General features: G+C 32.3%; 1 protein-coding gene and 1 pseudogene across 1 annotated transcript; both read right to left on the bottom strand.

Annotated features, from left to right (window-relative positions):
* Window positions 1-83: 83 nt before the first annotated feature.
* On the bottom strand, window positions 84-3,655 carry LOC11429138 (MDIS1-interacting receptor like kinase 2). The gene is made up of 2 exons (XM_039827436.1): window positions 660-3,655; window positions 84-554 (listed from the first exon to the last, which is right to left on the bottom strand). Exons 1-2 carry the CDS (start codon window positions 3,625-3,627, stop codon window positions 208-210), a joined length of 3,315 nt encoding a protein of 1,104 aa, XP_039683370.1. The 5' UTR covers window positions 3,628-3,655; the 3' UTR covers window positions 84-207.
* A 15,465-nt stretch (window positions 3,656-19,120) lies between these two features.
* LOC11427078 (protein SRG1-like) lies at window positions 19,121-24,524 on the bottom strand (annotated as a pseudogene).
* Window positions 24,525-25,159: the final 635 nt, after the last annotated feature.

The raw sequence follows: 25,159 nt of genomic DNA, 5'->3' as shown, positions 1-25,159 counted from the left end.
TTGAGGACTGCAGAGAGAAATCTAATGACCAATGTGATGATGCTGTCAATTAAGAGGAGAGGTTCACAACAAATTTGCACATATTGATTAAAGTTTAGAAACTACAAATTTAAAAGAACTCATAATACAAACAGAAATTAAGAAAAGGCTTACAAAATAAATATAAAAAAAAAAAACCCATGTAGGAGTAAGTAAACTCAAGCATATTCAATAAGTAGGATCTTTTTGCTTTTTGTGTGAAACCATTTTGACATTACAAGCTCCTTGGAAACCTGCTAGCTCCTTTGAAACCAGATCCATGGCAGGGCGAGATTGAGGACTTTCAGTCAAACATGTAAAAGCTATCATTGCAATCGACACTAACTCCTCAGCAATGGGATTCGAAGGATGCGGGAGACGTTTGTCCAACAATGGCATAATATCAGGTGTAGATCCAATGGTGCTCCATAAAGATATAACATCTCCGGGATGTTTTCCAAAAAGTGTTTCCAATGCTAATACCCCGAAACTATACACATCACACTTCTCATTCACTTTTGTTGTGTATGCAAGTTCTGTACGAAAACAAAAATAGGAATCATGTACGAAATAGTTTTGTTACAAAATTATTAACTATAATATTATTTATGTCTTAATGAGATTAAAGAAAGGGAAATAACCTGGAGCAGCATATCCAAATGTGCATGCAAATGAGGTTGAGCTAGTTAAATTAAGATCAAGAAGCTTAGCTGTTCCAAAGTCCGAGACACGAGCCACATATTCTAAATCCAGAAGAATATTCTTGCTTGATATATCTCTGTGAACAATTGGAGGCGAGCAATCATGATGCATGTAGCATAAAGCATTAGCTACATCTTTAAGGACATTCACTCTCTTGTTCCAATCAAACGCAATTGCTTCTTCATCATCCTTCAAAATTTTCTCCAAACTACCTTTCTCTACGAACTCATAAACCAAAAATGAAAACTGAGAATGTGAGCAAAATCCATGCAACTTCACAATATTACGATGTCTAATTTCGGTTAGAGCTTGGATTTCATTTGTGAAAGATTTTAGATTGGGATTTTCACCATTTGCCACTGAATGGAGCTTTTTCACAGCAACTACTTGGCCCGTGTGCAACTTTGCTTTGTAGACACTTCCATGCCCCCCAACACCAATTAGATGTTTCTCATCAAAATCTTCTGTGGCTTCCACAATGTTTTCAAACACAATTTTTCCATCAAAGTTCCATATTGTAAATACATTTTCTGGTACAATGATGTTCTCTCCAGCCTGGTTTTCGTTGGTGTTTGATGTTTGGAAGAGATTATATGAGTATTTGAAACAAAATAATATTAACATTAGAGTTCCAACAGCTATAAGGGGCAAAACTATCAATAAGATTTTGTTAGTATGATGATGATGATGAGATTCAATGCTTGATGTCGGGCAGGGCTCTAAGCCAGAGACATTACCACACAAGTCTTTATTATTTCTCAACACTTCGATTGTAGCGTTTCTGAAAGCTCGAATGTTGGGGAGTGGACCCTCCAATTGGTTATATGATATATCAACAGATGTCAAGCTTAACATTTGATCAAAGCTAGAGGGAATAAAGCCAGAAAGATTATTATGTGAGATATTCAATGTTTCCAAGTATTTCAACTGTGTAAGCATTGATGGTATTGTTCCATTTAAAAAATTTCCACTCAGATCAAGGCTTTGAAGGATTTTAAATTGTCCCAATTCAACAGGAATATTTCCTATCAATTTGTTATGGCTCAAATTTAAGTTCCATACCTTAGGCAAATTTGCAAGTTGTTTTGTGATGAAGCCACTTAGATCATTTTCTGCAAGGTCTAAGATCTCAAGCTCATCTAAGGATGATATTTCGACAGGAATGTTTCCGGAGAGATGGTTGTTGCTTATCAAAAGTTTGGACAAAGACAAGTTGCTTAACTCCTTCGGAATTTTCCCTGTGAGATGGTTTGAAGATAAGTCAAGTATACCCAAATTGGGTGCCCTTCCTATTTCTGGTGGTATATGACCTGATATATTATTATGGGAAATTATGAAGCTTGTTAGGTTTTGACACTTTCCCCAATTCGATGAAAGGTGTCCGTAAAAATTGTTTTCACTTAAGTCTATGTAATTCAAATTTGGATAAACACTAAAATCTTGTGTTATATTTCCAGTAAGTTGGTTTTGGTCAAGTCTAAGTCTTATAATGCTAGAGCAATTCTTCAAACTCTTAGGAACTCGGCCGGTGAAGTGGTTATTTAGAGCACCCAAAAATTTCAAATTCCCACCAATGCAAATGTTATGAGGCAGCTGACCAATGAAGTCATTATCAAATATTTGCAGATTTTCCAAACTCAAAAGCATATTCATTCCCATTGGTAGTTTCCCATTGAGATTGTTCAGAGAAAATGAAAGTTGTTGTATATTACTTAAGTTTCCAATTGTCGGCGGGATTTCACCTGAGAGAGAGTTATTGTTCAAATCCATTTGAACAACATTTCTCAACATTCCAATTTCACGAGGAATCGAACCAGAAAGATTATTGTTATTAAACTTTAACTCTTTCATTTTCACCAACTCCCCAATTTCCACAGGAATACTACCAGATAAGTTATTGTCAAAAATATATAGATATTCTAGCTTCCTTAACTTTCCAATTTCCATAGGAAGGTGGCCAGAAATAGGGTTGTGTGCTAAATTTAAATATGACAAGTTGGCCAACTTTCCTATAGAAAATGGAATAGACCCTCTGACATTGCATCGAAAAAAAGAAAGGTATTTTAAATTTCCCAACTTCAAAATTTCTTGGAGGATAGGACCATTAATGGAAAGACTATTACCACCAAGATCAAGAGTCTCTATCTTATGCAACTTCACAATTTCTTGAGCTAAAACAGACCCATTGAATTTATTTAATTCAACTCTTAAGAAGGTTAAGTTGTTCAAATTCCAAAGTTCTTTTGGAATGTTACCATAAAGGTTGTTTCCTCCTAAATACAAATATGACAACAAGGTCAGATTCCCAATGGAAGTTGGGATAGTCCCTGTGAGATTTGCATATGAGATACCAAGTTCTCTCAGATTTCTTAATTCACCTATTTCTTCAGGAATGGAACCACTGAAAACATTATTATCCAAATATATAGTTTGAAGACTAATCAAATGTGTTATTTCATATGGAATTGTTCCTGAGAAAAGATTGAAACTAAGATCAAGATGAGTAAGTTTGGACAACATTCCAATATGGTGAGAAATACTTCCATTTAAGGAATTGTGACTTATGTTTAGGGTTTGGATATTTGGAAGTGATGAGAAGTTAAGACTTTCAAGCGTACCTTTCAATCCCATATTTGTGAGATTTACCTTAGAGACAGAAATGGAATCTTCTTTACAAGAAATTCCAAACCAGTTGCATGAATTATTGCCACTCCATGAAGATAACAAAGCTTGGCTTTGATTGTCAAGGCTTGCTTTCCACATCAACAAATTATTTGCTTCACTATTTTGTATTGTTCTTGATGAAGTAGTTGAAGTAGCTGTTGTGAATGCACAAAAATAAGTCAAAAGAAAAAGCCAAAAGGGTAACAACTTCATGGACTGAAGGTTTGAAAATAGGAATAGCATGGTGGGATTTGTTTATAGGGTGAATACCGCAAAATATGTTTTTAATGTTGTTTGCTTCATGTAGTGTTTCATATATTTATAGGGAGAAGTTATAAAACAAGGGTGTTTCATAAGTAATATAATAAGTGGTGTCCCAAAGGTGCAGCACATTGCTTAAAGTATTGAAAACCAAGAACGCTTAGATGAGATAGTGTCAGTCTCTTTTAGTTTAATCAAGAGCTTGGAAACGAATCCAGCTTTGGGCATACAATAACATTAAAACTTAAAGAAAGTTTACCACACATCTAGATTCTACAAGACTCGAAAGATTAATCACAAAAATTGCGCGAAGGATTACTTAGTTACGCCCAAAAAAGATTTGAGACATTGAAAAATATTAAGGAGGTTTAGAGTTTGACTATGGCTACTAACATTTTCCCTCACTTCTCGCAATATATATAATTTACATTGTTAGTGCGTATATAACAATTAATTTATTTTTTGTTATGAGTCTTGTTAATAGTGTCAATGAGACACTCTTTAAGGATTTGAAATTATGTAGTTATTCTTTCAAAAATTTGAATAATTCAAATTTTATTTCATTGATTACATAGATTTTCATACAAATTTACTCCCCCCGTTTTTAAATATAAGCAAAATTGACTTTTTAAATTCATTCATTTATTGATGTATGTGGTTCATATTATGAATCATATACATCATTAAATGAATGAATCTAAAAACTCAATTTTGCTTATATTTAAAAACGAAGGGAGTAGTACCATTTAAGGATCTTAAAGAGTGTCTTAGAAACACTCGTTAATATTTCTCATTATTTAATAGGTCTCGCTAACAATTGTCATGTAGTAGTACTTGTTAAAAATAAAAAACATAAATAATTGTTAATTTTAAGTAAAAAAAATTACTTTTTAAAATGCACCATTTCCAACACAAAATTTCTTCTTTAGTCTTTTTTAAGGTAAATATTGTTTTTGATCTAAGCAAATAAAATATAAAAGTAGGAGAGGTCTGAACCAATACATCAGAGTCATATAATGTAAAACCTATGGAAAGAGAAACCGGATCTATCCCGAGAAAGGGAAAGTTCTAAGGAACGAGGTGACAAAGACAACCAATGTACAAAAAACTAATCAAAAGTATGACCTTTCTTAGCAAAACAACGACTAAAAGACCACTCTCTAAGAATATTTGAACAAAAATATTTGTATTCCCTATATTTTGTTGCAATTGAACCAACTATTCTTTATCTGTTAGCACCTTATTTTCTTTCTATGTCTTTCATCTTATGTCATATCAATAGTATATCACATTAATTTATCAAATTAAAAAAAAAATAATCGAATTACCTGGTCAATTTTATTTTTTGGCACATGTCGATTTCTTTTTCTATCAAAATGTTAAAGGAGTGTGGTCGTTATTATATTTATTATGAGTGACATTTGTTAGGTTGAGCAGTCTTAAGTATACGCAAGTCCACGAAGTCAAGAGATTTCGTCAAAGTCTTGGTTTTCATGCATTGATATATGAATACCCCCTTTAACTAACAATAAGAGTTAGTACATTTAATGGTTGGAAAATGTTTAATATTAATTTTTTTTAATAAATTCTTATCAATAATGAAATGACATTAATACTTAACATGTGCTCTAAGAGCACAAGTTAGCATAACTCTTAATTGTTTCATATAAATTAAGAAAAAATTAGATAATAAACGGGTCTAGTTAACGAGGGCCCCTAGACAATCTTTAAGCATTTTAAATTAAAAAAATTCTTTATTAAATACATTAAATAGTTTAATTGCCAAAGCATTAAATACACAACTTGTCGTAAAAAGTTGTTACTTGAGATCCTTAAAGAGTGTCATGGAGTCAATAGTTAACATTTCCTTTAAATAAACTATGGAAATGTTAAAAAGTATCCTTAGGTCATTGATTGTGGAAACAAAAACCAAAAATATTGTATTAATAAGTAGTGAGAAGTGATAAATTCAACTATTAAGAAAAATTAAAATTGTTATTTTAAATGCAAAACTACGAATTTTGATTTTTTTATTTTTTACAGAGACAAATTTAACTATTATCATTAATCAACCAATGTTCAATACAAGAAGGATAATAATAAAAAAAAATACGGTGACTAGCTCATGAACAGGCCGCCCTAGCTAAAATATGAGCAACCATGTTCGCTTGTCTCATAACAAACTTCACCTTGAAGTTGGAATGTAAAGATAACTGATAACTAATACTAGAAACAATATCATAGAATTCTGAATCACCATGGCCCGGAGACGATGGAGCTTGTACTAGAGTAGATGAGTCGGACTCGAAGACAACCCGGTCCCATTTGTTAGCATCAGCAAATTGAAGGGCCTCTAGTAAGGCTACTACCTCTCCCTCCAAAATTGTCATATTTGTTCGTTTCCATTTCGTTTGAGCCCGAATAAATTGCCTATGGGAGTCTCTAACACAACACGCAAAAGAAGTAATATGGTTACGGTCATGGAACGATGCGTCCACATTGCACTTCAACCACGTATCGTTTGGTTAACCACGTATCGTTTGGTTTCTTGCAAGCTTGCACTCTATTATGCCCGTGTTGCACAACCGGTGGTGAATGATGTTTAGGAACCTCTTGCCATTGATGCCATGCATCTAGTGCAGTCCTCCCAATGTTCATTGAAGTGTGACAAGCATCATTCCAAATGACATCATTACGTGCAGCCCAAATTTGCCAAAGAAGTAAAGTCACCCGACCAGCAATGTCTCGGCTTTCTTAACGACATATATCAAAAACAAAATCTGTCAACATGCTCATAGTTCCAATACGCAGATGCAGAACAGTCGAAATCCCTACCCAATACCAACTCTCATGCGCCACCGTACAACCCATAAAAGCATGCAAATCGTCCTCAACAGTCGTATCACACCAGGGACAGATCATCTCACATTGTACATGTCGTGATTGTAATCGGAGATGCGTCGGAACACACTCTCTGCAAATCCTCTGATGAGTCATTTATTATCTCTTTTAATATGTTATTTAGTTTCGTTTTATTTATATTTAAGTTTATTTAATTTTAATATTATTTTCTTTTTGAGCTATTTTACTACAATTGCATATTGTTATATTTCAGGAACGAATATTTGATGGATTGAGTTTTGGAGCAAAAGAAAGGGGTTTTGGAGCTGATTCGGTACGAAAATACGAAGATTCAGAGACAAAAATATATCTCCCTCAAGTCAGAAACTTGGCACGGCCCGTGCTAGGCTTGGCACGGCTGTGCCACCCTCCAGAACTACTTTTGCTGCTTTTGCTTAGATTTTAAGCTACTCTGTTTTAGTTTACTTGTGGAACATTCTAGTGATTGCTTAGATTTTAAGTCGAATGTAAACTATAAATAGAGTAGCTAGCCATCAAAAATATTCGTCTTTTGTTCTCTGAAATAAGAAGTGACAATTGTTTCTTTGAATAAAAGTTCACCTTTATTTTATGTTCTTCTTCTCTTCTATGTCTACAATGGACTTAATCTTATGTAACCCTAATCTCTAATCTAAATTTACCGCTTTAACATGAATTAACCATTATCAAACTGCGGAAACGAAAGTGGAGGGTTTGATAATTGTTAATCCATCATCTCAAATATCAATTCATAAAACGAAAGTGGAGCTTTGATATTCAAACAAGTGAATTTAGACAAAGATTGTAAAGGCAGCGAAATAGTCTTTACAATCTTTGAGACATATAGTTTCGAACTTCAAGGATTCTAAATTGTGATCAAGTCAGTGAAATAGGCTTGGTTGCAACTTAGGACCAAAATCTAATAGTAATCAAGTCAGCGAAATAGGCTTGGTTGCTAGAGGAACAAAAGATAAACTGTCTTTAGAAGTTAGGTCTAACATAAGGTTATAAGTTTAATAGTTTGGTTTGTGAAGGACTTGTCAATTAGATGAAACAATAATCTCAAGGCACCTCTTTTATTTTATTATTGTTATTTTATTTTAATTATACAAAAATACAACTTTCAATCTTGTAAACTTTAATTTTAATCATTGTTAAAAGATAATTGAATTCATAACTCCCTGTCGGAACGATACTTTTATTACTACTTTGGTAAGACCGTGCACTTGCGGTTTTATCTCATCATCCTCCATAATAAATTACGAGCTTTATGAGGGGAATTCACCTTCCAGATTCTATGTCACTCTCCTTCAACATGGAATTGATCGGTATGTAGCAACTTCATCATAGTCAGTTTGTAACCACTCTTAACAGTATACCTCCCGTTACGTTCCATCATCCACGTTATTCTATCATTCTGAACTTTCGTAAACAATGGTGTGTCGAGAATAGCTTGCACCATATCATCTAGAAACAAAGATTCAATCTTATCAATATCCCAAACTCGTTCCTCGGCAGCTATCAAATCAGATACATTCAAACTTTGCACACCTTGGCTTTGTGGAGATTGAATTCAGCTACCTTGAACACCTCGAACCCATGGATCTTTCATCACGCTGACCTGCTATCCATTTCCAATTGTCCACCTACATCCATATAACAGTAACTGGCACGAATTCCAAATACTCCATAAGAATATTGAGATCAACAATTTTATGAAATTATCATTGTTAGTGATTGGTATATTAAATACTCCCTTCGATCACTATATATCATAGACCAAATATATCAATTTAAAAAGTTGTTTTTCGTTTATAACAGTGATCAGAGGAAGTATTTATAAAGTGAATATAATAATTTGAAAATGATAAATATAATACAACCACTGTCCCTAATCTAGGAAGTATTTTACTAGATTATCCTACAATAATAAAAAAAGGTAGTTAATATTTATTACTTGTCGCAAAAATGATGTAACATAATTAGAAATATGTTAGTAAATAAATAACTAATTTAATTTAGTCAAAATATGAAAGATGTTTGGACTGGTATAGGCGACAATACCACATGCCTTGTAATATCTTAGTTGGTGCAGTTCAACACTAATTTAACTGTGCAAGTCATTTCAGCTCACCTCTTCTAGAAAGATCCAACTCAACATTAGTTTGATTATTCAAGTTATGTCAACTTTCATCGTCTAACAATAGTTCACTCAATACTTATTTGACTATTCAAGTTACGCCAACTCCCCTCATCTAACAGGATCTCACTAAGTACTAGTTTGAATGCTCAAATCATGCCACACCACATCATCTAGCAAGATCTCACTAGGCACTAGCGTGGTTTGTAACAACCCGTTTTTAGCTAGAATTATTTTAATTATTATTTATGTGTGTTTATATGTGTTTGTTTGTACTTAGTTGTCTTTGTGTGTATTTAAATTGGGATTGGTGGATTTGGCCTAGAAGGGTATTTTAGTCATTTTTACATTAAGGGGTATTTTGGTCATTTGATGAGTAAGGATAAATTAGTCATTTTATTAATAAGGTTATTTTTGACGTTTTAGTAAGAATGCTTATTTTTATTAAGCTACTAGGGAGTTGGGGTAATTACTTAGAGATGATAATTATTTGGTGTTTTAGCGGATTAAGTGAGTAGTAACTTTTGAGAAGTAGGAATGGTTATTTTTATGAAGTTACTAGGGAGTTGGGGTAATTACTTAGAGATGATAATTATTTGGTGTTTTAACGGATTAAGTGAGTAGTAACTTTCGATAATTAGGTAGTAAGGATGTTGTGCCCATTATGACAATTAGAAACTTAGCCCAATTAGAATGTGGTATATATACATAACTCTTATGAGAAAAACTAGGTTAAGTCATTCATTATTTCATTTCACAAACTTAAGAGATAGAGAGAAAGTAGATCACCAACTTGGAGAAGAGGAAACTAGAGAAAGCTAGGGTTTTGGGAGCTAAAGGGAGATTGAAGCTTAAGCTAGTGGATTCAAGACCTAGAGGTAAGGGGATAGATTCCTTTCATCAATTAAGCAATAATTTCTTCTTTTCAATTATGGGTCATAAGTGATTATTATGAATTATAATTTTGTGATTTTTGATGATGAATTTTGTGCTCTTAATTTAAGTGTAATTATGGGTATGTACTCATGGAATTGACATGTTTATGTGCTTAAATTCATAGTTGTTGTTGGTGATAAGTTGTTTTGATGATTTTCGCTTAATTAAGTGTAAACCATGAATTGATGAGTGATTACTATTGAAACATGTTCAAATTCACTTCATAAATGGTTATACATGTTTGTATGTTGGTGGGGTTTGAATTGGTGTAGTTGTTTGTGAAGTTTGAATAAAAAATGAGAAAATATGGGTTTTTGGTGAAAAATGAGATTGATGATGATTTTGATGTGAATTCAGGTTATGATTTCATGCTTGTAAGTGTTATGATTGTCTTTTGATGTATGTTAACTAATAACAAAGTTTGGGAAACAAATTTAGGTCAAAGGGGATCAAAATTGGGGTTTTGTGAAAATTTGGAGTGAGTTCCTGAGAGGAGCCAAAATTATAGGTTGATGTGTGTCGTGACGAGTGACACAGGACAGAACCCACAGTTTTGGAGGTTCCGGGCGTTTGGGGTCGTTCCGGACATCCCTACATGATTCTTTTAATGTATTTAACTATTGTTATGTTTTCTAAACCTTTGGAAACATCAAATGGATTGGATTGAGATTGGTTTTGTGAATGGAATTGAAATTATTTGAAAAATGTTCAAGAAGATGAAATTTTCGGAAACTCGTTTTTCTCAAGGAAATTGGTTTGTTTTCGGTAGTAATGATTATGAAATGGTTTTGAAATGTGTGTGTGAGCTTTAAACTTAGTTTTGCTTTGAAAATGAAATTCTTTTGGAAAATAATAAAGTGAGACGAACTTAATGAAAATCTTGGAATTAATCGGAATTGGATGCTTGACTTTCGGTGAATTATTTGAAAAATGATAGTTTTGAGAAAATATACGAACTTTATCAAAATGAGGTTTCGTGTTCGGATAATTTTTAATTGACTTTGTATTCATGCTAATATGATAGAATAGGAATTAATTAATCATGATTGGATGTTTAATATGATGAATGTCATTATACGAATAGTTGTCCGTTTGTTATGCAAAAATATGAATTGTTAAACGTTATTGTTTCTTTAAGGTGATAGTTGTTGAGTTGACATTTAAGTTGATGTTTTGATGATGATTATAACCATTATGATTATGATGATGATTCCTTGGTGATTCTAACATGAAATAATTGCTGATGAATATGTGGAGTTTATTAATTGATGATGATTTGTGATGTATGGGTTGTAATTACTTGACAATGCAAATGGTGTGTTAATGATGAGAATCCCTAAGATGGGATATATTATATAATGGTGTAAGTTATATAATGATGATAAGTTTTTGAGTTATGCATTATCGAGTCTTTACTTGAAGTTCATGCATTCATTGAGTATTGTAATCACGAAGATGGGAAAATCACGAAGATGGGGGAATGAATCGGTAACAATATATCCGGTTGTATCCAATTAATCACGAAGATGGAAATCACGACGATGGGTGGATTATTCAGTAATATTGTCTCTGGAATCCAATTGGTACCACATGCAACTAGAAAAGAGTCTAGATCATTGCATGCATTTAATATTTGGTGAAATCGTGTCATATTTGGCTACGTGATTTGGTGAATATGTGCATTGATGACATTTTGTGATTTATGTGATTGGTGAATAATGTGAATTTGTGTGAAGATGTGTACATGATGATGTTTGTTATTTTTAGTGATGCTTGAACACTTGGTGAATTTAGTTGATGATGATTTCTTTGCCTATACTTTTGAAATGATTAATTGTATTTTTTGGGTTGACTAGGCAAGAGTTTATGTAATCTATATGATTGATGTAAATTAGATGAATTATATGCATCATGTGAAATATGTGCTTTATGTAAAATGAGTGAAGTTGCATGTATGATTACATTTCCTAAATGATGAGTTTCGGGTAGTTTGATGATTAAGCTAAATAAAACATGAGGTGATAAATTCTTGTATTGATTGATATTGTTAATGTGATGAGCTTCAATTATGATTTGATGTAAGAATGAATATGTTTGATATGCTATGATAGAAGTATGATAATTTTCATGTGATGTTAGTATTCTATGAGTGATGTAACGCCCACTTTGAATTATTTAGTAATTTTATTGAGTTTAGAGTCTATTAAGATGATTTAGATGATTTATATGATTTATGTGATTTAAGTGATTTAATGAGGTGTTGTGACTTATTTTATTGTTTAATAAAATGAGATTTGAAAATAAAATAAATATTGAGTTGATGGGTTATTTTGAAATTTTAGAGAGTTTTGGGGGAGAAAGAGGAGATAAGATAAAATAGATGGGAAGAGATAAATAGGAGAAACCTAAGTCGGAATAGTTTTTTTTTACGTACAACCAGTTTGGGAAAAAAGGAGAACAAGAGGAGAGAAGACCAAGGAAAGCTGCAATTTCGATTTTGCTAAGGTAAGGGTGAGACTAGTATTCATTCTTATTAAGTCTGTAATGATCTTCATCGCTCGCCTCGCGAGCACTTTTCCTTCGCCTTGCGAGTTGCATGTTGCAGCTCGCCATAGCGAGCAAATCACTTGCCATAGCGAGTTTGACCAACGAAGAAACCTGATTTGTGATTTAACTTATTAAGTCAAGCTTTAGATGATTTTGAGTGCCTGAATATGTATAAGAATGATTAGGTAGGTTTTTAGATTGAGATTGAACGCGAGAAAGTTTAAAAATGGGATTTTTGGGTGAAAAATGTCAAGTTCCCGAGAGTACCCAATTAGCCTTTTTCCTGAACTCGCCATAACGAGTAGAGTGGCTCGCCTCGCGAGCTGCACAGATTCAGAATACTTGTTTACGGTTTTGCGATCTTTGTCGCACGAGATGTTATGAGTTGATCCTTGGGGTAGGAATGGAGGTTGTATATAATATTAATGATGATATGTGAAGCTGTTATACTATGAATTATTGTTGTTAATAATGTTACATATTTGTATACGCATTATGTGGATTATATATGATGATTAAGTGTTGTTGATTATCATTTGATATTATTATATTTGGATATGTTAATGTGCGGTATATGTTGCTGCTGTCTATTAATTAAACTGCATGAGTCAGTCTAAGATGGAAGATGTTGTTCCAAATTATTGGATATATATAAGAGGTCGATGTTCTAAGATGTTAAGTTGTTGAGTCCATGCATACTCATTCATGTTGGGGGCTTGATGCCCTGGAGCCTTTGCTCAATTAAGTTGAGGGCTTGATGCCCTGGAAGTATATTAATACTTAAATACATTGAGGGCTTGATGCCCTGTATTGCTACCACATGCATGATTAAGAAGTTAAGTTGCATAGTCAAGTTGAAGTCGCATTGTCAAGTCGAGTTATCACGTTGTCAAGTTGAAGAGTTGTAACGCCCTAGTCGTTATTTTATTATTTTTAGAATTAGTTAGGGTCTTTTGTGTGTTTTTAATTAATATATGTGATATATGTGGTGTGTAGTATTTATTTATATAATTTATTTAATATAAATAGAATAATATGAATAATGGAATTAATTAAGAGTTTGGGGAATAATTAGAAATTAATAGTAATAAGGGAGGTTTTAATGAAAAAGGAGAAGTTATAGTTTTAGGGAGTTAAGGAAAGAAAAGTCAGAAAACAGTTTAACGTGAAAACAAGTGGAGAAGAGAAAAGCTAAGGCAAGGAGAGAAGACCAAGAGAGAAGAACTTAGGAACTGATTTTGCTGTGCTATTTGTCTTTGCAATTCTAAGGTAAGGGTGGGATTATCTTTCAATAGTCATAATATGTAATTTCTGAAAGTTAATCAATTAAACTGTTCCTAAGGTAAAATTGGGAAAATAAGGGTTAATGATGATTTTGAAAGAAAAGGTGTAAGAATCAGGTTTATAATGTTGTATTTGAATGATTAGTATGATTTCTTAATCCATGTTGTTGATATTGATCGTAATTGAAATGAAAATAGAATATGATGGATGAATTTTGGAAGTTCTGAATGAATGCTTGATTGGGCTGAATTGATGTTGTTGATGTTTAGTTGCTGTTCCTTTTGATGTCTGATTGTATATAGGACTTGTAAACATTTCTGGAAAACGTTTTGGGTGATCAGGGGATTAAAACTGGGTTTTTGGAGTGAGGAGAAGTCTGAAAATCGTAACTTTTACCCTGCCCAGATGAGTGGTTGCTTAAGTGAAGCACTCGTCGCTTAAGCGAACATTCATGTAGCTGCCCAGGAATTAGATTCTGCCAAGACCTACACTCGAGCTGGTAAGCGAAAATTAAGTTTGATTCTGCCAAGAATTCGCTTAAGCAAGCCGTGAGCGACCCGTAAGCGAACTGAACCCAGACCTACTGTAAGATGGTCGCTTAAGCGAGCTAGCCGTCGCTTAAGCGAACTGAGTGTTAGTCAGCCTTTTTCTGAACCTTGCTTCGTGCACTAAGGGATCCTTTTGAGTACTTCTAGGTGTTCCTTCTAGCTTGTATAACCTTTGTATAGACATAAAATCCTACTTAATTTATGATGATATTTAGTTGGTTAACTTTTATGAATTTTGAAGATGTTGGAATACTTGAATCAAGTGAATGAAACATGTTGCATTAAGGGGTGGTGAGTCATATGAGTACATATGCATTTGTCGTTGAGTTGTATGCAGATATACACAAGTGGAGTCAGTTGCATAAGCATAAAAATGATGTTATGATGAGGACTTCGGTCTTGGAACGCTTTGTCGTTCAAAAACGATGGAACACTATGTTGTTCAAAACGATGTTATGATGAGGACTCATGTCCTGATAAAAGAATGGTTTAACCATTCTATAAAGGTGAGGGCTTCGGCTCTGTTATGGTACCACATGCATAGTTGCAATTGTTGAGGAGTCTTAGTAGAGTTGTCATGTCCTGCATGAGTCTTAGAGGTGAAGTCGGGTTGTCGCATGAGTCATTGTTTACTATTTCGATTACTGTTGGATGATGAAGTTGCTAATGATGCTATACTATAATTGCTGAATGATTTATGATGATAGGGTGTTAGATTCATTTATGTTATTATATATTATTATTATTGTTTGAGAATCTCACCCCTTCTGCTTGAAAATGTTGCCATTCCTATGGGTAACTTGCAGGTGATCCTGAGTAGTAGGTGGTGGCTCACAGTGTCTAGGGCTCTGATACGTGGGATGGGATTTTATTGCTTGAATTCTTTCCTATGTATCATTTTTGAAATATTGCTGATGTAGCCCTTTGTGATTGAATTTTATGTTGAAATGACTTTCATGCCAAGAATAATTATTGTAGACTTATTGATGTTACAAATATTCCGCTGCAAGTTTAATGAAAATTTTATGAATGACGTTTGATTAAATAGATTTTTCATATACACTCTATTTAAAAGATTTTTAAATGAAGAAATGTGGCATGCCCGTTGTGATTACTCTGATGATTGATGTATTATTATTATTTTAATTGATTTTGGGAAACGGGGTGTTACAAGAGTTGTGTCCATGAATTGTTTAGTTGCTTTATTTTAATGAAGTGTTTAATGAAGCATTATTAATTATGACATGTTGAAGTTATTTATGTTGTTAAATATAATTGATGAATTATATGGTTATTATTATTGTTTTGTGAAATCTCACCCCGTCTGCTTGGAAATGTTGCTCTTCGTTTGAGTAACTTGCAGGTGATCGAGAATAGGGTGCTGTAGTTGCTGTTGTGAGTGGTTTCCCTCTCACGTGTGTCTTTAGGTGCTCTGATACGTAACGGGATGGGACTTTGTTGCATGCTTTTCTATTCTTTACGTATTGCTTATAATTTTACATGACTATGATTTATATTGAATTTTTATGAGATGTTTATGATGAGGCCTTCGTGCCAAAGACTATTTTAGATGTTGAAATAAATTCTGATGCGAAGTATGAATTTTTATTAAATTCCGATGCGAAGTATGAATTTTTATGTTATTGAATTTTGAAAGATAAATTATTATTTATTTCCGTTTATGATTTTTAAGAAGTGTGACATTCCGTTTGTGATGATTACTCTGATTATTTAAATGAAATTCTTATGTTGGGAAAACGGGGTGTTACAAGTGATGAGTATGTTTTTGTGCTATGCATGAAATCCTTGAATGCTTATGTTTGATTATACTTTAATTGTTGAATGTTATCTAACCCCTTGTGTCTATTTGGTTGACCGCGTACCTATTCGTATGAATGGGTAGACGGCTTGCGGGATTAGTTTCTGTGCTTTGGTTTTGCTTTGCTTCTGAGTATGCTTGAGGTTAGCTTGGAGCTACCTCGTCTTTTGATTTTGGAGTCTTAGTGTCACGCTCTGATTAGGGTGTCTGTCTGTTGATATTTATGTTTTATGACCTTATGAGATTTACCACTCAGTATGTTGAGATTGGAGATTTAATTTGGTGATGTATTACGAGATATGTGGCATGGATACTTTGGAGATTTTATTTATCTGTTGTTCAGACGTTATGATATTATTCCGCTGCGATGTTTTGAAAAATTAATGATGCATGTTTAAACTTATAGAAGTAGTAGCATCTAAATCTGTTGTATGAACGTATTATTTGCGTGATTTATCGTTTTAAGAGTTTAGGGTGTTACATGATTGTTCAAGTCACACAAACCATGTCGAGATCGCCCCAAATTGAGCTCTATAGATAAGATTTTTGTGGTTCCATTTAAGTAGGTGTGGCTACAACTGATCAACCAGAGTCGAGTAGTGTTAAGAGTCAAAGGTGGTCGAGACTAGCACGTAATAGGTGTAAGTGTAATATTGATGTGTCTTTTTCTTCCTTCTATTGATAAGATAGAGATTGGTATGCGCATAAGGGATGATGCAAGATGCTTTGTGCTTGCAAATATTGTCTGGTTCTTGCCTCTTTGCCTAGAGTATATATATGGTGAAGTCGTTGAATTATATATTGTATTATATTGGGTGGCAAAGCTTTATCTTGATAATATGTATTTCGTTCTTGATTCCAAGAAGGTTGATGACTATCCTAATACAAGCAGCAATGACAACATTGAATTTGATTGTATTATGAATACTTGTAAGCAATTGTTTCAATATAGCTTTCAAATCAATCATGTTGAGTTTAGCCACAAGCAAGCTAATGAAATTGATTAGTTTTAACGAATGTAGCCTCATATTTATCATAGGTCCCACTTTTGATACAATGAGTTAATTTGTTTAAAGTATATATAAAAATATAAAAATAAATTTTAATTAATTTTTTTAGATACTGAATTGATCTGAAAAAATTGTGAACAACCAAATTGATTAATCAGTCTTATTTTTGAAAGAAAAAAAATAGATAAGTGAAAGAAGTGGAAAAGTTCAAAGTTTGTTTCGTTGGAACAAGTTCAATCCACAAAAATTTAATCCAATAAGTACATGCATTATAATGTCTCAAATTGAAAGAGTCAACTGTTAGCATTGACTACAATTTGCAACACCGGTCTTTCTTGGTAATGTTTCCTAAGACTCTAGCCTTGTGACGTGGGTAAATATCAACGGGCAAATTCTACGGTACACCTAACATATTTGAGTGTACCGGTACACCAACTTTTTAATTTTATAAGTAATTGAGTTGTTTTTTGAAGAAAAATATTATTTTTTTATGATTTATAATTATAATGATTAAATCTTATTCATCAAAAGTGTAAACGGAATATTTTTTATTAAAATTTTTATCGCTCATAATAGAGAACTTTGATTATTTTATACGATAATATGTAAAAAAATTACTATGATTCTTATAAACAATGAATGATGCGTTTTTCTTCTGAAATCATATTTTCTAAAATATAAATGTCGACAAATAACTATTTATTTCATAAAATTGATCGTTAGTTTATAGATTTATGAAGCAAGAGTACCGGTACACCTCAATCTACGAGTGTACGATACAAATTCCCAATATCAACTTGGTATATGGAACAAAATATAGAAAGGACGTGTTACCTCAAAAAAAAAAAAAAAAGGACGTGTTACTTTCATTCAAAGCATCAACAACTAATAAATCCATTTTTTTCTTAGAAAAGACAAATGAGAGAGTTGCAAGAGTTAGATTGGTCAAACATGCCGATTGCCTACTATTTGGATACGACACAGGCTAGGGGTTAAAGCTCATAATGACTGTGTCAACAAAATGGCTCGTAATGATTATATAATTTTGCTAATGTTGATTCTTAATGTCACACTATTTTTACAAGATAAGGTTCATCCTCAAGTTCATTTACTCGGCTACTATAATACTATAAAATGTTACTGAAGCTATTAAGTAACATGAGCTTTACCTAACAATTATTCAAATGTTATTAAATTTAATTAGTAACAGTTTTTCTGATTTAATAACAATTAAGTTGTAGCATTTTATGGTATTATCTCAATGTTGGAGTGTCACAATAATGCCAAGGTAATTGCATTTTTACATAAAATTATCACAATGTTAAAACTTATGCGAACCACATAAATACTTGTGTTGACTTTCATGGGTGCACACGTGGCACTTCATACTCTCTCCGTCTTAAAATATAAGCAAATTTTATTTTTTAGGTTCATTCAATTAATATGTATGTGGTCCATATTATGAACCACATACATCATTAATTGAATGAACCTAACAAATAAAATTTACTTATATTTTAAAATGGAAGGAGTAATAAATAACTAATTAATTTTTGGGAAATGTTGTTTTCAGTGAATTTTTTTCTCAAGAAAGTATCATGAGCGTTGTTTCTTTTATGAAAAATGATATAGAGCACGACAACATTTTTCGTGCATATGCTGCACTTGCACGACAAGGTTATTCTCTCTTTTATTTGAAGAGAAATCACAAAATATCTCTTGTGAGTTGTGATAGTGTTATGTACTATAGATCAATCCTATCCTTTTAATTAATATTTAAATAAACTCTCATGGTTTATACCTTTATCCCACCGAAGAAAATACTGCTTTGGAGGGTAGTTTTATTGATGATCATAGTGACCATAGCAACAAAGAATATTGATACTTATTTTTTGTTTTAGTATTTACTTTATTGTTTTACTATTAATACAGATAAACTAGCATCAATATTCAAGGCTATTCATTGAGCAAATTATGTGTAGCAGCGTGTCGTGCAAATTCGTCGGAAAGGGAGTCGTACCATATAGCACAGCTTTTCTTTTATTGTGGCAACTCCCATGTTTGGTAAGTGAGACCTCTTTTTTTGTTTTATTTTTTTGGTACAATTGCCGTTTTTGGTTCGTGAGCTTCTCGGGAGAAAACTCTCACATTATATAGTAGATCATTAATTTTTAGAGCAGTGCTATTTAAAGGGAAAGAAAGTGTCCCAAACTCATCAAGAATAAAGTAATGACCAATTAAAATGTTTGCTTTTGCACAATATATGGAGGAAAGAGATATGTCAACATGATAAAGAAATTGAAAATGCATGTTCGGGAAAGTGCTTCTCGCGAAATCTAGCATTACGCTAATTTTTATCAATACAAACACAATTGTAAACATGAAAAAGGTAACACTTATTTTCTTTCCTCGTATTCTCAAACTGGTCTTTTCTTAAATTTGTTATTCTTCTATTACATATTCCTTTCTCCTTGCCATATCAGTGTTTGTTTTTCCCTCCTATATTCTTTTCAAAGGATTCCCTCAAATAATCTCCATACCTGACTTTCTGGTACATTTTGGGGTTTTCAGCATTTATCATATGGTCAAAGGGCTCAACTTCAACATCTTCTCGAGGGAACACAAATGTTGCATAAGACATCCTTTTCTTGTTCTTATTTGTGACGCTCTGTGTTCTACACTCTTGTATTTTCCATTACTCCATATCTGATCACAAAAGGAATAAAGTGAAAAAATGTAGATATATAATTATCTGAATTTATGTTAGTATTTCTTTCTTTTTATAAGCTTGTTAATTGTTATAGTAATCTCTAAACATGTTTTGTTATAACAGTCAATTGTACCTACCTCTTTGACTACAATGCGAATGTTGTACGATTTTGTTTATCAAGCTTAGCATTTACATAACATAATTTGTATTTAAATATTACGGTCTAGTCTATAACAAGTTTACTCTTGAACCTTATCACGGGGGATTCAAGCTCCCCCAGTCTCAACCAAACAAACTTTTGGGCAAATCCCAAAAGTCAATCACCTAAGCGACCGACTTATCAGTAACTATGAGCCATACCCAACATGTTTTCTTTAGGCTCACAACATAAACAATTCAATTATGGAGCAGACACCTATGAAGTGCTGATAAAAAAAACTGACATGGGACCCGACACTGACACTTACGCTTAGACACTAGTAATGATTGAAAAACATGAAAGATGATTGAACCGATGTCAGACACCAACATGTGTTAACACTAGTAATGATTGAAAAACATGAAAGATGATTGAACCGATGTCAGACACCAACATGTGTTAGACACCTAACACATCTTCAATCTAAAGTACCTATGCCACATGGGTTGACGTATCAAGTTGGAACTTACATTGAAAACTCTCAATGAAATTTGTATTTATGTAGTTCTTTATGACTGTGGTCGATGAGTCTCTCTTTAAAGTTTTGAAAAAAGAGAAGAAATTATTCAATTACCTCTATTGCATCTCCAACATTGACAACTAGAGCATCTGCTATGGGAGTTACCGGTACCCAATTTCCTTTGTGTCGAATTTCTAACCCAGGAACATCATCATCTTGCAAAAGTAAGGTAATGGTGGTTGAGTCACAGTGTGGTCTCAAACCTAATACTTTCTCAGGCATGCTGCAAGGAGGGTAATAGTTCACACGTAAACCTTGAAGTACTTCTTTATGTAGTTCAACAAGAGCATGCTTCTCCAAACCCATAATTACAGACAAAGAACTTAGAAGTTCATAACCAACTCGTTTCACTTCACTCGAATAAGCCTCTATTATTTCCCTGCATTACCATGTGAATTCCATTTAAATCATAACACTATTCTTTAATGAGTAAATAATCAATTTCCCCCCTTAAATTGTAGGTTTCATCAATTACCCCCTCTAAAATTAACAAAACTTCAATTACCCCCTTGAAATTGCATAACGTTAATCAATTTACCCCTCCGTCAAATTTTTCTGTTAACTATTTACGGTTATGATAAAATACCCCCCCTGAAATTTTGCACTTATGTGCAAAATGACCCTTAAACTTAAAAATTTAGATTTTTTTTCTTACAAAAAATCATACATTTAGTTCTTCAAGTATTATATTGTACCTATTTTCATAAAAATTCTATTCACAAGAAAATGAATGAATATATGCCAAAGAAATCATGTTTTTGTCATACGCAACCTTTTCGTTCATATTTCATATTTATCAACAAGTCTTGTTTCTTCTTCCTTTTGCAGATATTAATCTATGAATTTTCTTCATGGACACACAATTATCAAAGACTTGTGTATTTTATGAGTGCATACTCTAACATAATTACCAACTTGTGTAAAAAAAAGTTTCTAAAAAAGTTTCTATATATGTATATATTTAAAACACATGAGAGTAACATATCTTCCATAAAGATTTATATGACCAATAGCTACATAAACATACATTCCCTACAAATTTATATGATGAATAATTGTTGATTTGTTTGCCTTTAATATCTTTTGAGTCAAGAATAAAACAAAATATATAAATTTTCAAGTTTAAGGGTCATTTTGCACATAAGTGCAAAATTTCAGGGGAGTATTTGATCATAACCATAAACAGTTAACAAAAAAATTTGACGGAGGGGGTAAATTGATTAACATTATGCAATTTCAAGGGGGTAATTGAAGTTTTGTTAATTTCAGGGAGGTAATTGATGAAACCTACAATTTCAGGGGGGAATTTGACTATTTACTCATTCTTTAACATTGAAACTTTTGATTAAAGTTATGTTTGGTAGAAAAATGCTAGGAACATTCTTTCTCTAGCACTCTTTCTAATATTCACTCTGCTATTAGGTGAAATTCATGTGGGTCTCACCTCTTTATGTGGAATCCACTTCCAATATGTGGTACCCACTTGACCAATAAGAAAATGAGTGTTAGAGAGAGTACGAGAAAGATAGTGTTCATAGCACTCATCATTTTTTTGTATCCGACAGTTAAACATGTAATTACATTCAATTAATTTATTTTCATAAATTATTACCGACATTGGAATGTCAATATTGGTCTTGATGTTGGTGTTTGTATCAATGTTTCATAGCAAGATTTACATATAATTTAAGGGTTATGCTAACAAGTGTCCTTGCTAACAAGTGTCATAAGGGCACTTGTTAAGGAATCCAAAAGTAGTATGTTTGCATTGGATTCAACAATAACTTAACTTTTAAAACGTTAAATTCATCAATTTTCACCATTTTCGATACACTATTTCTATATTTTTCATCTTAACCAATGTCCAAGGATACTCTTCAAAGAATCAAAATCACTATTAAGTTTAGTTTTAAATTGTCAAAAATATGCATACTTGAATTCATGTGGGGTTTTTGGCCAGAATTGAAGCTTCCTGTACTCAGTGGGATAAATCACTAAAATTAGTGAGTCAGACCAATCAAGTGTCTGCTCCTCAGAAAATACAATGGTATGCCCATAGCCTTGTATGTCGTTTGGGAGCATTGCATACTTTTCCTTCTCTTCTATTGGAAGTTTGAAAAACTCATCTGCTATATCCCTCATTGTTTGTAAAACTTCTCTTTGCACACCATGATTCACTATCTGCAGAAGGTATATACTTGCAATCTTAAGTAGCACTTGATGAAAACCAAACGAAAATCTAATTTATTGTCAAAAAGATGTCAATGCATCGATGTGAACTAGTTGGACCTATTTTGTTGTTGGTACAAGAGTTTTAAAAAAATTTAAGAACCACAATTTATAATGCAACATCAAGGTTTAATTTTTTTGGCATGTAGACAAATTTGCAAAATTAGACCTTACAAACGCAACATCAAAGTTTTTATTGACTAACAGTATCTGAGTTTTATCAAGGCTTAATTACACCTTTGGTCCTTGCATTTTGACCAACTCACGAAATTGATCCTACCTCTTTTAAATCGAACAAAATCATCCCTAAACTATATGTTTTTTGCAGTTTTAGTCCTATCTCCCTATTTCCAACTCCAAAAACGCACAAAAATGACAGTTTTAGTCCAACCACTTATGTTCAACCATGAAATAAACAAGGAATAAATCATGTGGGTACAAAGAATCTACTTTGTTCAGCACACAAACCAAGAAAAACTCTTATTTCTAAGACATGTTTCAGGTATGTAACATGTCTTGGAAATTAGGTTAGTGTACTGAATAAAGTAGATTCCTTGTACCCACATGTTTTATTCTTTGTTTATTTCATGGTTGAGCATATGTGGTTGGACTAAAACTGTCATTTCTGTGTGTTTTTGGAGTTGGAAATAGGTAGATAGGACTAAAACTGCAAAAAACAAATAGTTTAAGGACGATTTTGTTCGATTTAAAAAAGATAGGACCATTTCCATGAGTTGGTCAAAATAGAAGGACCAAAAGTGTAATTAAGCCTTTTATCAATTGAACTATGAGTGCAAGTGCAATTTTTTTTTTTAATATTACAAATTTTGTGTGTAGAATACATTGTTTTTTTATGTCCCTAATTATAAGCATCTTTTAAAAAGAAAAAGAAGTGTAAAATATGTTTTAATCCCTAAAAATTAGGACCTTCTAAGTTTAATCCTTGTTTATTTTTAATACTCTATTTGGTCTCTAAAAAAATATTGCACTCAGTTTTAGTCTCTGTTAAATCGAAATTTGTTTAATTATGCTTAAACTCTTAAGTTTTCGAACAATTATTTGTATACATGTTAAAAATATTACTAAAAGTTCCTCTGCAAAAAAGTATCTCAAATTTTGATTTCTACATCCAGATTTTTGTTACTTTTATCGTTTAAAAAATTCATATTCCATTCATTTCATGTTAATTTTTTTTTTAAGTTTTAGTAAATGAACATTTCTTAATGTTCTAAACTTTTCTCAAAGAAATCATAAAAAAATTTAAGAGTTTAAGGATAATTAAACAAACTTTGTTTTAGCATAGACTGAAATTACATGTAATTTTTTTTTTTTATAGGTACTAAAAAATCTATTAAATTTAAGTAAGGACAAATTATAATTTCCCGATTGTATAGGAATTAAAAACATATTTAACCCAAAAAAAAATGTCCTTAAATATAAGTCTCGTTTTAAATGACTTGATATACTAATTATTTTTTCTAAATTTAATAGTCATACTACTAATTTTTATTATTTTTTGTTTTGAACAACCTACTACTGATTTTATTTTGAAAGATGAGAAAATTAGAAACACATCTATGCACACAAAAATATTTTAGTAACATTAAATGCTTTTGTTTGTACAACTCAGAATTCTGTAGCTGAGGAATTACCTGAAAGAAACCCCACTCCTTGCATGCAATCTCAAGTTTCAACAACTCCTCCATGCTCCCATTTGAAAGCAGTATGAAATCAATGACAGGGATCTCAAAAGAAAGTTGAGGAATTTCATTTACTTTCTCCATTTCTTCTTGTTTCCTCACGTATTTTGTAGGAACTTGCAACGGATTCTTCTTCACCATTTCTTGAACATTTGGTACTAGTAAAGATGGAGAAAAATTGGGTGCTTCCTCCATCGCAATATTATCTATGTTGACACTCATTCTTGCTTTTGATCTACAGAAAATATGCCTTGGAATTGGAATTTCCAACCCTAAATAAACTTCACATGTAAAGAAAGCAAAATACTGCAAACATATTTTATAGTCTTATTATTGTCATTTAACGTGCTATCGTAATGGTACTTCTGTCGTGTTTTGCAACAACCAAAGGTTAAATAATACGCTTAAATATTTGTCACTTACCTATTGTTACGGTCTATCGTAATGGTACTTCTGTCGTGTTTTGCAACAACCAAGGTTAAAATAATACGCTTAAAAGGGTCATCTCTTGAAGAATCTTTTTTTGAAATCTCAAATCTTGTCAGACATTTAATTTGTTATATATATTTAAATATTCCAACGTTGCAACTTTTTTTAAAACAAAAAATTGCAGCATTTTAATTACATAATATATAATTTAAAAATTTGTACAAATATAAAGATTATCTCAATGAACTATCTCTTATTAAATAACTCTCCTCTGACACTGTGTTTTCCCTTTTATAAGAGTGTGTATGGGATAGTAAAACACAAGGGACTTCTGTAGTATGTTGTTAGTCATAATTGGCTATCGGAAATTTCATAATCGATTATGTATTTGTTTGATTATGTGGTGACGTTGATTGATTTTAGTAGAATTGATTTTGGTTTAAAGTGAGTTGAATGAAAAGTGATTTATGTTTGGATGTCGTTACATTATAAATGATTTTATAAAATATGTTGTTATGTGTCAAAATTGTTTTTATTTATGTAAATGACAAAAATGGATTTTC

Source organism: Medicago truncatula, chromosome 7 (genome assembly GCF_003473485.1).
Source record: "Medicago truncatula cultivar Jemalong A17 chromosome 7, MtrunA17r5.0-ANR, whole genome shotgun sequence".
NCBI lineage: Eukaryota > Viridiplantae > Streptophyta > Magnoliopsida > Fabales > Fabaceae > Medicago > Medicago truncatula.
Note: the sequence above shows the minus strand (reverse complement) of the source record. Positions and strands in the feature narration are given on the sequence as shown.

Coding starts and splice junctions, on each gene's coding strand:
- LOC11429138 (XM_039827436.1), bottom strand. CDS start 3,627: ATGCTATTCCTATTTTCAAACCTTCAGTCCATGAAGTTGTTACCCTTT. Junction 555..659: donor ATTTGGATATGCTGCTCCAG/GTTATTTCCCTT, acceptor GTTTTCGTACAG/AACTTGCATACACAACAAAA.